The sequence below is a fragment of the Rhopilema esculentum genome, chromosome 4 (genome assembly GCF_057945365.1).
Source record: "Rhopilema esculentum isolate cy_ngs chromosome 4, ASM5794536v1, whole genome shotgun sequence".
Taxonomy (NCBI): domain Eukaryota; kingdom Metazoa; phylum Cnidaria; class Scyphozoa; order Rhizostomeae; family Rhizostomatidae; genus Rhopilema; species Rhopilema esculentum.
The window spans coordinates 6,817,546-6,831,630 of NC_142818.1; the positions used below are offsets into that span (position 1 = coordinate 6,817,546).

General features: G+C 36.2%; 1 protein-coding gene across 2 annotated transcripts; it reads left to right on the top strand.

Annotated features, from left to right (window-relative positions):
- The first annotated feature begins 1,657 nt into the window (after positions 1-1,657).
- LOC135690812 (cysteine desulfurase) lies at positions 1,658-14,020 on the top strand. Of its 2 annotated transcripts, none has more exons than XM_065208479.2 (11): positions 1,658-1,829; positions 4,956-5,023; positions 5,376-5,492; positions 7,122-7,205; positions 7,599-7,652; positions 8,570-8,897; positions 9,427-9,584; positions 10,136-10,323; positions 11,127-11,210; positions 11,823-11,912; positions 13,332-14,020. In XM_065208479.2, exons 1-11 carry the CDS (start codon positions 1,703-1,705, stop codon positions 13,393-13,395), a joined length of 1,362 nt encoding a protein of 453 aa, XP_065064551.2. In that variant the 5' UTR covers positions 1,658-1,702; the 3' UTR covers positions 13,396-14,020. The 2 variants fall into 2 exon arrangements, with proteins under 2 accessions (XP_065064551.2, XP_065064552.2); XM_065208480.2 differs by having other exon boundaries at positions 4,959-5,023.
- The last annotated feature ends 65 nt before the right edge of the window (positions 14,021-14,085 follow it).

The window sequence follows — 14,085 nt, forward strand, 5'->3', positions numbered from 1 at the left end:
GAGAAGGAGCAAAGAGATCCTAAATGTCTTTTTCATAACAATTCTCTTGATGCTGCCCTCTATTCGGTGTCAAGAAAATTGATGATTGAATTTCGACTGTTGGTGCATTTTGTCGATTGATTTTCCTATTGTTTTGATGACTAAGTATTGCAAAATGCCAGCAATTAACGTAACTTTGAGATCGAAATCAGAACGCCAGATAGGAAAGGATTACTAGAAGCTGAAACATGCTCCCCCTTAACCCCTGAGTCTTTTCGGCGTCACTGAAAATCAGTCTATTTAGTAACGGCCATTAAGAAGAGTAAATTGCAGCTAGTGATTGAAATTATGGGGGCCCTTGAAATTTTGAAATTACTGCAAGAGATCGTTCTGAAATGTATTTTAAGGTAATCTAAGGGGCATGTTTGCCAATTTTTCTGCTCGCAGGTGATCCATAGTTTCCATTTTTACCACAAGGGCCTCCATAACCTCTCTGTGCCCTTCTTGCAAAATTTGAACATAGCATGACTGATAAAATATTAGTCAGTACTAAATAATCAAACAAACAACATATGAGCAAAATCAAAACTGCTTGTAAATTGTCTATTTAATTTCAATTCGGTAAAGATTAGCCGAAATTTTCAACGGATTCTTCACAAAAGTTATTTTCAAACGTATCCCCCACTGAAGAAAACAATATAAAATACAGAAAATGAACGTTACATTTACAATCATGTTGTTATCATGAACGACTAGTCAAAAGTGTAATCGGTCGACCCTTAGATGAGATATCAATCTTGATACCAAAAATCATGAATAAATTGTTCTTTTTGCTACTTAATTATGGCATGCTCCCCAAAGATTTCTAAGGGTTCCGCCAAAAAATCACCCATTTTCATCAAACTAGAAATGATCCAAGATGTTATCCTGTCCGAAAATCGTAGGCCTGCCCCCCCCCCCTCTCAAATGAAAGCCTGAATTTCCGCCACTGGCTGCAGCGGCTATGCCCAAAATTTTATCAAACCTTGGTTTATGAAGTGGGGTCTGCATCTCATCTTATTCAGCATGTCACATTGTGGACTTATACCAAATTTCATGCTTGTACCATAAAATGCACAATTCGTCCTATTTTTGAGGTTAAGCAGCTGCACTAAAAGTGGGGTCAAATCAAGTAAACGGGAGGACTAGAAGATATTTGAAAAACAATCAATAGTGTTTTGTGGGAGGGTATTTTAGAAAAGAATTACAGAGAATTTACCATAGAGAGTTTCACATAATCAAGTAAGGAAATATCAACATCCATTTGTGGTGCAACCCTTTAATTCCATACTTAACAATTCCATACTCTCGTATTCTGGCATAAAATTTTTGAATAACATCCCAAAAAATATTCGAAGATCTCCTAATAGAAAAGTTTTTGTTCAATAATTCAAGAAATTGCTCCGTCAGCTTTTTTTACGTACCTTAATATTTTATCTTGAAAACTGCTTTTCCTCCTAATAATTTGCATCTTAATATTTATGCAATTTGTAATTAATTGCTGAAAATATAAATGAAATGAAATGAAACGAAATGAAATAAATGAAATGAAATGGAATACCAAAACTTGAACTCCCTCGAGGAGTTTTTTACTGGTCTCTGTTTGACACGTGAGGCTTTTCAGTACGAGACAAGTTTATATAATATTTTTGTCGGGTCGCTTCAGTCGTTGTAAAGTGAAAGCATGTTGACCCGTAATCTCAGGTCGACAGTGTGCCAAAACGGCAGACTGATTAAAGATCTACTAAAAAGAAAATCTGCTCTATTCAACAGAAATGCCACAGTTGCACAGAATGTCACAGATTCACGAGGCAAGTTGCAGAGTGTGTATACGTAAGAGGAGCTAGGCCTATCTGCTGGTCCCATCTGCTTCTGATTGTACTTGATTTTTTTGCCGAAGCATAAAGTTTTTCAAATGAAAAAGTTCGAAATTTAATCCATCCATGTCTTACCAATAACTCTTGCTAAGCTACTAGGGGTGACCTCTTCAAGTCTATCAAAAATACTACCTTATATGGTCTACGAACAATTCAGTTATTTGGTGCAAAACTTTGGAACACCATTCCACCGTTAATACGCGTCGCTACTACTATGGATTTTCGCTCAAAGCTGAAAAGTTACTTTCTTAATTTACATTCATTGAGCTGGGGGAGGGGGGGGGGTGCTTTCTCTCGATTAGCTCCTCCTTAATCATCAATTCTTAAGTACAATATATAATGTATCTGTTAAAGTTATTTAATTAGCGTTATAATTGATCTTAGTTTTAGAGTTTATGTCTGCATTGTGAATTGTGTATTGCATTTAGGGCATTTGGTGATAAAATGAAATGAATTGAAATGACTCTGTTATGGATTAAACCAACCGAACAGCTTAATAGACAAAATAAGACAAACTATAAGCTACCAATTTAAAGTAATAATAGGTTGATACTAAAGGCGTTATCAGTAATAGAGATTCAGATCATGGGCATGGCATATGGTCTTAAGCAGGGACGGACTTAGCAGGGGGGTGTATGGTGTGTGACACCCCCCCCCCCCCAATATTTCTGTCTCCTTCGGTAAATTTGGTTCCATTCGGTAAAAACCATTTTTTGGTAGTCAGCAGTAACAAATTAACGCCAATACTTTACTTTATTTATCTCCTTAATATCAGTATTTATCTTCTTCTCAGTAGTGTAGTGGGGGAGGCAAGGGGAGCGGCCGCTCAGAAAGTCGGTGTCTGAGAAAATTGCAAATTTCCAATAGAATTAATATCTTAACAGGGGACTTTATATTTCAGACAATATTAAAATGTTTTTAAGGACTGCAAACGAATGTAAGAAATATTCTGAAATGTATCTCAAGCTAATCTGAAGCACGTCGTCGCAAAAATTTTCTGCTAGCTTCGCTCACAAAGGGACCCTCTTTTATAACTCTACAGAATGTTCAACAATTTATCCCACGTTATAGGATTTAAATAGAAAAGTCTTTCACGTTCTTTAGACAATCCCGATAAAATAGAAACTGAAATGCTAAAGCGCTTCAATCCTTAAAAAAAATTGGATTCTGAAATGCTTGTCGGGGATTTTGCTCCAAGGAGAACGGAATTAGTTTAAAACATTTAAATCCTGTTTGTTATTTTTAGATATTTGATTAAAACTGTGGAGAATCAGTTTTTACACGTAGTGCTTCCTCGCCTTATACAATTCAGAATGTAAGCGTTTGATGAATTGTCAAGAAAATAGGCAGTTGTAGAATGGGGTCAGCTACAAAAAGCCAGATATGATGTTGCATAAAGCGAAATTTCCAAGTAAGAAACCATAGCTTTTCCAAACGCTTTTGCAAAATGGGGTGTTTTTTTAAATTCTTAAGGGTGTGGTCAGCAAAAAATTTCTTCTCTTTGCCCCTCCAATCTTCCAAACCTGGCTATGTCACTGCTTCTTATCGTTTTTACCTCAAAGTTGGGCGTTTCAATAATTTACCAGTGACCTGAAGGGTGTGGCACCAAAATTAGTGTCTAACACCCCCCCAATCATTGTTGCTTAGATCTGCCCCTGGTCTCAAGATTTACTAATGCGAATATTCTGTTAAAAGAATGGTCTCTTTGAATACCAGGGTAGAATCTGTGTCTGTTATACTAGAGATCTTGGGCATTGATGTGACTCCAGGCTAATGTACAGGTGTGAGACACCTCTTTTTTTCTTTGGCATAATCGTGTATTTTTAATTAGTGATCAGAGATTTGAGGTCACAAAGAAAAGCCCAATTTGCAAGTCCAGCTTGTAAGTATAGATTGGTCGTTACCCAAACTGTAAAGTTTGGTCTTTGCGGTAAAGCATTCCTCTGGCAATAAATTTTATCCTTCATTCTTCCAACCCATATTAAGAGCCTGCCGCAGATTTTGTACACATTATTTGTTTATCTAGTCATGTTCCCCATGAATATTTCATCATCTAAACTTCTGACTTCTGGTGAGAAAAAAACAAAGAGTAGAAGGTCTTTATTCGTGAGTTCCCAGCACAGAATAATACTTTACAGTCTGGGTCGTTACAATTATTGTGATTTTATTAAGTGTTCTGTTGATTTAATCTTGAATTTATAATAGGATATTATTATTGATGCACATTGTTAGCACTTAATTTGTATTGATGATCAAGTCATTGAGAAGCTATGACTTCTGTGGAGTTTACCCTTGCAAGCTCTACCTAACAGGACGAGCCTTGTCAAGTAAGTTCTCGCTACACAGCAAATGCTGATTTCAATTTGCAATGCAGAGGGTCTATATGCCATTGAATGTAAACATTATGTTAAGTTGCATAATGGGTTATAGTTTTTAAAATTGTATTCAAGACAGACATGATTGATCAGTCAATTGAATTCGCATGAAGCTCAAGTCAGTCACACTTGATCTGAGTTAGTCAAACTTGCCTGGATTGAACGCCATTCTTCCTATCAATTTATTGTTTTTTCATTCCTTTATAAAAAAATCCCATCACCTTTTTTCACTGAACTCTCCATATTCTAAGGAATATGTGATGAAAAAATAATGTATTATGTTGAAATGTGTGTTGCACCAGCTCAAACTTTTGCCTTTTCAGTAAACTAAAAGCATATTTTGTTCCCCTTCCTATGCTACTTGCAAACTGTAAAATGCCTTGCAACAGAGTGATCTTTAAATGCCTCTTAATATAATAATTTATGAGCAAATATGGTTCATTTTGAAACAACTCTTGTTAGAAAGTTTAAACAAAAGCAAATATCTTGTAGCAATCATGTGATGAGTTGAAACCAACAACACCTTATTTAAAGAATAAAGTGAGAAGCTAAATTTTGACTATGTGAGCCCTGACATTACTAATTCATATGCCTTTAACTCAATCTACTCAATTAGACCAATCTTATTTGCATGCATAGAATCTCTGTTTTTTGTGCTGATTCACTGATATGCCTTTTTTGCCAGTAGATGCCAAGTCCAATGATGAAGAGTTGAAACCTATATACTTGGATGCTCAAGCAACTACCCCACTGGTAGGTTCTAGGCTTATACCCAGTGACACTCCCAATTAAACAGGATTGTAAAGGGCTCAGTTGACTCTTTATTGTTGTTGCTTAAGCATGATAACTTTGCAAATTGTTCCAGAACCATTATTTTTAGTTCTTTAATTTCTAATTTCTCTATTTTTATGGTACATTCTATGCTAGTTTTCCATACTTGAATATATATTTTGGCAAATCCTCAACACCACCCAATACCCAATGCCAAAAACTTTAACTTTAAGCACATCAGCAGCATTTAGTTCTTAACATTTGCTTCTATTTTTGTTTAAGTTATTTTTTCTGCCAAGAAACAGGACATTTTTCGGCTTGTTTAACATTACAGGACCCAAGAGTTCTGGACGCAATGCTTCCATATCATATATCATTTTATGGAAATCCACATTCAAGAACACATGCATATGGTTGGGAAACAGAGAAAGCTGTTGAAGATGCAAGAAAGGTAATCAATGATTTCCCTCTTGTTCTAAACTTTTGAAGGAACAATACTAAGATTAAGCTGAAAGGGCAAGTGGCCTCTGACAATTGCTGGGATATGGGTTTAATGGTCGCCATTTGCTGCCAAATGTCGTATGAAATAGCTTTCTGTTTTACATCTTTTCAGACATTTCTTTTCTGTATTCCCACCCATTTTCAGTTACAGGCTAGCCTAGGATACTTCCTTTAACAAGCGAAAATGTGGAGAAAATTCATAATCTGTGCTGTCAAGCTGGCTTGAAAAAAGCTTATCCAAAAGAAACCGTTCCTTAGGCAAAGACACTGTTAATGCTTCTGTGTATTTACTGAATGCCTTGGCTCAAACTGCTTAAGTCCCTTCAAAGTTTTCTTTGTTGATACCCACTTTAATTAAACTTTAAGAGCCTTCACAGCAAGCAAAGTATGCAGCCATAAGCAAACTGTTTTGACTGTGTTATGTACTACTCTATTTCTGTGTAGCAGATGTCTGTAAACCAGTTTTAAAGAAAAATTATGCCAAGAAGATGAGATGAAGATTTGACAATAAGTTTTTGGTAGGAACATCGAAAAACGCCTAGAAGCAATCCAATATAATGTTATCTACCAAAATTTTAAAATTAAACTACAAGTAAAAATAATATTTTGATCTTTTCATCTCTTTATTTACCTCTTACAAAATGTTAATTTTATTTGTAGCTTAATTTTGATATTTTTTTCATATTGGACTTATTTATTTGTTATATTGGACTGCTTCTCGTTTTTTGCGGTGTTCCAACCTATCATTAGAGAAAAATGTTGGATGAAAGGTTGAATGGGAGGGTGAAACATTTTCAGCATCACAATGGGATGCCTTCGATCTTGGAGGTCATGCATGTATGTCTTCTAAATGTGATTAAATACACATGTTGTATCAACTGCTGAATGAGAGGGTGTACAGTATTTAATATCACACCGATCATGGGAGCAATTTAACTTTAAGGATCAATTCTTAATTGCGATAAAAATTCTTCCAAAATTATATTCGAAAGTTTTCAAACTTTTAAAGCGACGCTTTATAACTTGTGTAAGATTGGGTGAAGTGATGGATACCTTTGACAGGGTTGTAAGCATGAATATTAGCTTTTAATCTTTCTGCAAAAATTTTTGTAAATACACATTTCGTAACGTACCAGATACTCCCTTGTGAGCCCCTAACCTTTGAGCCAGGCATTTATTGTAAAAGTGATTTAGAGTTGAAAATGTTGGTATTCACCTTTGATGATTTTCCCATTTGTCATTTTCTATTTTCCAGAATTACGACAAAATTGCTCTCTTGTTAGATCTGATTGTGTGACCAAATAGAAAAATAATGAAAGTCCATTTCTTTTAACTTTTTTACAATTTATTCCTGCTTAACTCGCTTAACTCAAGCTGCAATAGATGCAACATCTACTGAAAATAAATTAGAAAGTGTTAACCCTGGATGTACAATGTGCTACCTAAGGTTATCAAAACAATATTACATTTGTTCGTATTGTTGTCGTAGATGTACCGTTTATATGCACCAATGCTAAAATGCAAATATTCATTATAAAGTTTCTGAATTCAAAAGTTTAATTATTTTGCTTATTTATAGAAAGTTGCAGATCTGATAGGTGCTGATCCAAAAGAGGTAATATTTACAAGTGGAGCAACTGAGTCAAACAACATTGCTGTTAAGGTTTGTTCCACGGTCTCTCCGTTTACACCTTACCAAAACTTTTAAGTCTGTGAAACTCATATTTTCTACTTTATCTTTGCCCACGCCCACCCCACAACAGAATTGTAACCATATTACTTGAAAACTTTTGTGCTTGATGGATGAAATATAATAAAAATATGAATAACCAAGTCTTTGAATTTGGTTTCAAATTCTTTTTACTTCTTTATAACACCATTTGTTCTTGCACATTAATGTTGAATTACGCTTGGTCTCTATATTCTAATCTAAAGCAAATCCAAATTGATATCTTCAATCAACAAATATATGTTTCTTGTTAGTGTCGTGAAGGTTTCTTCTCTGCTCTGCCCTTTCCCTGGAGTTTTTGCTCTTCTAAGCCAATATTTTTTGTAGGGAATCGCAAGATTCAACAAACGAAAAAAGAGACACGTTATAACTACACAAACGGCAAGTATTTAATCTTCGTTGCAATTTGTCGCCTGACTATTTTTTAAAACAATTGTTTGTCTGACTGTGTAGCCCCAATTAAAACTACAGAGACGATCTATAGTCATTGACCGTTTCTTAGTGGGATGCATGGATGCAAGCACAACCAAATTATGACACAATATTTTATTAACATAGACTGCGTTTCCACGAGACCGTTTGGAACCGGATCGAAGTGGGTACGTTAAGGCCTTGGGTTCCCACGTGATCGGTTCCGTTTGGAACTGATTCTGGCAACGCACCGCAGTTTCTTTTCTTCTGCCTTCGTCTATTAAATTCAGATCTTGTAGGACCGTTGGGGCACTTTGACGAGCCCCACACCTTCTTCAAACTATCCCGATTCTTGCCAGTCTGATGCCTTCTGCGATGTTTCTTCCTGTCCACTTCTGCACATCACTTAGCCAGTTCAATTTTGGTCTTCCTTGTGCCCTCAACGGTCCCGTGCATCGTGATGTAGGCGAGAGTTCCAGATTGGAGCATCACGTGCCTGAACCATTGCAGCTACCGTCTTCTGCCCGTTTCCAGAAGTGTCCTGCCTTCTGGTTAACCTCTTTCAGAATTGACGCATTGGTGCGGTGCTCCCCGATAGTTAATGCCAAAGATGCGCCAGATGCAGCGCATTTCGAAGGCATTTAGTCTTCCTTCTAGTCGTTTGTTGAAGGTCCAGGATTCACACCCATACCGCACTAGTGATGTAATTAGTAAGCGCCTAAGCTTGATCTTTGAGTTTTACCAGGCCTCTGGTTTTGCGACGTTAAATTTAATTTAATGGAAGGAATTAAATTGGATAACGTGTTTTAAACCCAACTCCTCAAGATCGTTCTTAGTTAGTATTGTTGTTGTTTTAAGATTTGAATTTATTTTTTGTCGACTTGTAGGAGCACAAATGTGTTCTGGATTCCTGTCGTGTGCTTGAAGCCGAGGGGTTTGAAGTGACATATCTACCTGTTCAAAAAAATGGAATAATCGACATTGAAGAACTGAAAAGCAGTATTCGTCCAGATACTTCGCTTGTTTCTATAATGACTGTTAATAATGAAATCGGCGTGAAGCAACCTGTTCACGAGATAGGTGCCATTTGCCGTGAAAATAAAGTGCATTTTCATACCGACGCTGCACAGGCGGTTGGGAAGATACCAATCGATGTGAACGAGATGAAGATCGACTTGATGTCAATAAGTGGCCATAAGATCTACGGTCCGAAAGGTGTGTATTTAATGGAAGATTTTTTTAGAAAAATAATTTTGGTCTATGAATCGATTATTGTAGCTAATGCGTTGGGATAATGCGTGATTGACGCTTCGGTGTATAAATCAACACTGTTCTAGTTTGCTACTTCGAGTTTAATGCGAGTTTAATGTGACCATTGTGCAACTGTTTAATCTCTGATAGAGATGCTGCTGCATACCGGTTCACTGCAGTAGTGCCTATTTCAGCTAATTTGAGCACTCATGCCGCTCAATGTTGTAGTGACAATGCTTTCAATCGTACTTTAAAAGCCGAGAGCTAAAGCCTTGCCATAAATTTTCCTGTATTAATTACCAAGAGAGTCTTGAATTGCTCCCCCTTAATGAAATATAGATTTATTTCTGATAGCAACATAGTATCGTTTCCATGTGTCGTCTTCTGTATTGCTGTGGAAGTTTACCTGCTTGGTAAAAGTGTTCTCTTTGAGGCCTGGAAGGCGCATGTATAATTCTCATCGATCTGCAGACAACTTTTCTATTTCTTTAAGGCATTGGTGCTCTGTATGTAAGAAGAAGGCCCAGGGTAAGACTTGAGCCACAGATGAATGGAGGAGGCCAAGAGAGGGGCTTCAGGAGTGGTACGGTTCCGGCACCACTTGTTGTTGGTCTAGGTGCAGCCTGTGAGCTTTCTTTGCAAGAAATGGAGGTAAGTTGCAGCGCGATAGTGCTTTGTATTTTTATAACTATTTTTCGGTAATTTTGTGAGCAATGCATTCCAAGAGTGGCAATAGCTTTTCTATTTAACATTACAAATGCTGTTTGCAAGATTCTTTATACTATTTATAATTTGCTAAGAACTTTGTAGAGCTAGATTCTATATTCTTTGAACTTACATGCTACAGACCAGTAAAACATTTCAATAAGACAATATTGGTCCCCGTAACGATTTCCTTTTATAGGAATAAAGTTGACTACCCAGCGGCCAATAGAAATAAATATCAAACTGCTATGCAAACTGCAAACCGCAAATCACATGCCATGAAAAAATGTGTAGGGTCAGCCGAATTATATCATTTCTTTTGGATTAATAATTTGGGATTTAGACCTATATTGATCCGTGCTTCTGTTATTGTTTAAGACTTGCTACACATTGGAACTGATTTTTTTATCGTTTCTTGGACTATGATAAGGTTGAGCTCAGTTGCATCACTACCGTTCTGAAATTTCAAAATTCTAATAGTCTATCGCTTATTTCAGTACGACTACAATCACGTGAAAGAGTTGTCAGATCGTTTGATTGCTGGAATAGAAAGCCAACTGACCCACGTGATTCGAAATGGTGATCCTGATCTATCATATCCTGGGTGTATTAACCTTTCTTTCGCGTATGTTGAAGGCGAAAGTCTCCTAATGGCTTTGAAAGAAATTGCCTTATCATCAGGAAGGTTTGTTTCTTGAGTCTGTAAGAAATTTACGATGCTTTACGAAGCGGAGTTTTTGACAGGGATAGTTTTATTCTTACATTATTTTATGTTTGTCATTCAATGTTCCATTCAGATAGTTACTATACTAGTGGCTTTACCTTCCTTCAATCAATATAAGCCAATCAGCATGTGATTGGAATAACACTCATTGATTGGCGTATTCTTGAAAGGTAGTTTGAGCCCAGTTAGTATCTGTCGATTGCCTTTAAGTTAACCTTGAGTTAAATCTGCTCAGAGATTTAGTCCAACCATCTCCTGTGATCTGTTGCTCTGGCATTGCTGATTGTATTTTGTGAAGATGATACCTTTATGGGAATCTAGTAACCGTGATAAGTAGAATTACGTCTGCAAAATTCGTGTTTGATTCTCTTTTACTCCTGTTTGCTATTGCTCTTAAGTTCCCCTCTAGGTAGATGGTTATTGAAATTTTATTGCTTAATGGCAATCGCAATTATACTGGAAATGTATGCCTAACTGTTAAGCCTGATCGTTCGTTAGGTACTCCTTGCTGCATTGCCGTTTAGAAATTCCTTTTTTCCAGAGCATTGATAAAATTCCAATATCTTTAATCTATTTCTTATTTCTCCTTGTTTTGTTGTTGTGAGCTTTAACGTCTACTACTGTTAGGTTTCGTTTATACTGCATTCTCGGTTTAATGTTTCCCCCTCTATTCTCTTTTGCGTGGCATTCCAAGTTATCAACTAGACTCTCGCACTAAAACTATATACTTCACCGTCCCAATGTCTGCTTTTCTACATTTTCAGTGCCTGTACTTCGGCGTCACTGGAACCATCCTACGTGCTACGTGCCATTGGAGCAGAGGAAGATCTAGCACACTCTTCCCTTAGGTTAGTATTGGCCTTACACCTATGCAAAGCTCAGCCAGCCTTCTCTTGTTACCGCTTGTCATTCTCATTTGCTAAGAATATAGCTCTTATATGTAGGTATATTTTTGATATAAAAAAGTGAGTTGTTTGTATTATTAGTTAATGCCTCTGGACGTAATAAATGCTACTTAAACACTATTTCGGCTTTTTCCATGAATAAACCATGTCTTAAGAAAACACGCGATAATTTATAGAATTTCTGTTGCAAACTGTATACATAAATTAGTCTGTATCCGAATATTTCAATTGGTTCCATTCATTTCTGCTGCACTTCTCATATTTTATAATAATTTGAGAAGTACTGACTGTTATATCCTACTTATATTGCATTGCATATAGAAAGTGTGGGTGGATAAGAGTCTATTGAAGAATTTTCAACAAATATGTTATTTTATTCCCATCTGTTTTAATTGAACCCCAGTATTGTGGCGATTTTGTTACTGTTCTGCCTCGGCCATAAGTAGAAAATGCTGCAGAATGTAACCTCGATTCGACTCTGCTATAAAATACGCAAAGTGTTAGTGAAGTAGATGGACATGTCAATTGTTCCAGCATTGTGCTTGGTATTTTTAGGTTTGGCATTGGAAGGTTCACTACAAAAGCAGAGGTCGACTTCACTGTCAAGAAATGCGTAGAAAGTACCTTGAAGCTCCGGGAGATGAGGTAAAAAGCTTTCTTGTGATTGTCAACCATTTATTTTTTGTTCAACGATATTTGAACAGAACAGACGCAACACTGAGGGTAGAACTATGAAAAGAATGAGAAGGGGGGTGGTTTTTGGAAACCATGTCTAAAAAGCCATGATGGTAACTAAAATAAATCACTTTTTGACACTAATAGCGGTGCACTCTCTAAACTACCCTTTAATTTTGTTAAAATCTTCGTTAAAATCTTTTCTACTTACAGCAGGATAATGTCTATTTTCAAACTCTGCATGGTTAGAATGAAATGTTTAGAAATAAAGAGCGCCAGATCAGCATATCACTGGCTCAAGTTGGGTCATTCGTATTCAAAAGGATGCTGCCTAACATTCAAGCTTGGAACGTGTCATTGAAAGTTTTGAAATTCTGCTCATAGCCCAAAAGTTGCTATGATATAGAAACTCTGTGAATTGTTAACTTTGGCATCATCATCATCATCATCATCATTACATTTACATTTAACAACCCTTTTGGGTCATACAAATGTCTGCCCAGTCAACTACAACATTAAAATTTACTGAGGTGATTTCGACATAGGTTGTAAAAGGTATCCGAATTTGCCTGCATCACAATACTGTCTAGCAGGCTATTCCATACAGAAACGATTGAAAAAAAATGAAAACCTAACAGCATCAACACTTCCAAATTTAGGCAAGATCTTTATTGAGTTAGAGTTCCTTGTCATTGAACAAGTTGCAGGGGAAAAGAAAACGTTTGCTGGTACAACTAAACCCGTTATCAGCGTGGAACAATATTTTAAAGAATTGTAAGTAACGGCCATGTCCTGAGAAAAAGAACTTTATTTTTAGGGCAACAGCTGTTATGTTCTTTTAAAGTGAGATAGAAGCAGTAATTCGATTGTAGGCTCTAAAATATGACTAAATGAGAATTCCAGAAAAGTAAATGACAGTTGCTTTGAGAACTGGCAGCAGAAAAGCCCGCAATACCAAGACTTGTTCAAAAAACACAATCCTTTCTTGTTTTAAAAGACATATATAGCCCTTCAAGGCTGTATTTTCCTGACTCGTCAATCATTATCAGACACATGTTTTTCAAAATATTTGTTGAAGGATTCCTTATTCTCTCTAAATACATACATTTGTGACCAGCTTGTTTCGTCGTCAACCTGTCATAGCTCTGTTTGAAAAGTTTTAATATCAAACCAAGGTGGAGGTTTGCATGCATAATTCAGTTACTGTTACCTCTTTGATTATAAGCTGCTGGTTTATTTTTCTTAGTTGAGAAGTTATTTTATCATTTTCATGGTTTCATAATATATTGTATTTTCGGACTGTATATTTTTGATAAATGAAGTTTTTCATGTGTAGTTGCTAGCAATTTTCGACGATTTCTTTTCATTGGCAAAATACATTTTTTGTAGCCCTCTATGGGAGATGGTTCAGGATGGAATCGATTTGAAAAATATTCAATGGAGCCAACATTAATTTGCAACTCGTGAGGCAAATCAGAAGTTGTATAGAAAGCATACTTGTATATTGTCATGTCAGACTTTTGAGGGAATGTCCATAAATGTTATTTGTGACCTATTTAAGTAAACATAAATATGGATTACTTGAACTTTGTGACCTCAGGTTTTCCAATCACACATTTACTCCCGTATGTCTAAGAAATAATTACATTTTTAGCTTAGAATTTTCCGATTCACTTCTTTTCAATGTTTTTTAGCATAACAGGTGTTTGCGAGTTTAGGCTTTGCCGGATTGTGAGATTACACCAGAGCGAAAAATACAAAAACACAGAAATGTTTTTGTCATTTGACAGTAGCCATATTGGACAAAATACCTTGATAACTGTAATCATGCATTTAGGATAACATCTAGCGCATGACATCTTAGTTAAATCCTGAATACTAAGAGCGTGCTCATCAAAGAAAAGTTTTCAATAGTATTTGAAAGTTGCCTATATCTAATTTTAAGTGCGATTTTGTAGAATTTTTGTCATTATTTCCCCATCTGAAGTTAACTCTAATTCAATTCAATTTTTATACTATATTGTCAAGTAATGCATCAGCATATTGATATACGTCTTGTCTTTTGCCGGTTTGCTAAAGTCTGCTTTTGAATGACCGATGTTATTAGTTTCTAGACCTTGGCACAGAATGCAACAAACACTTC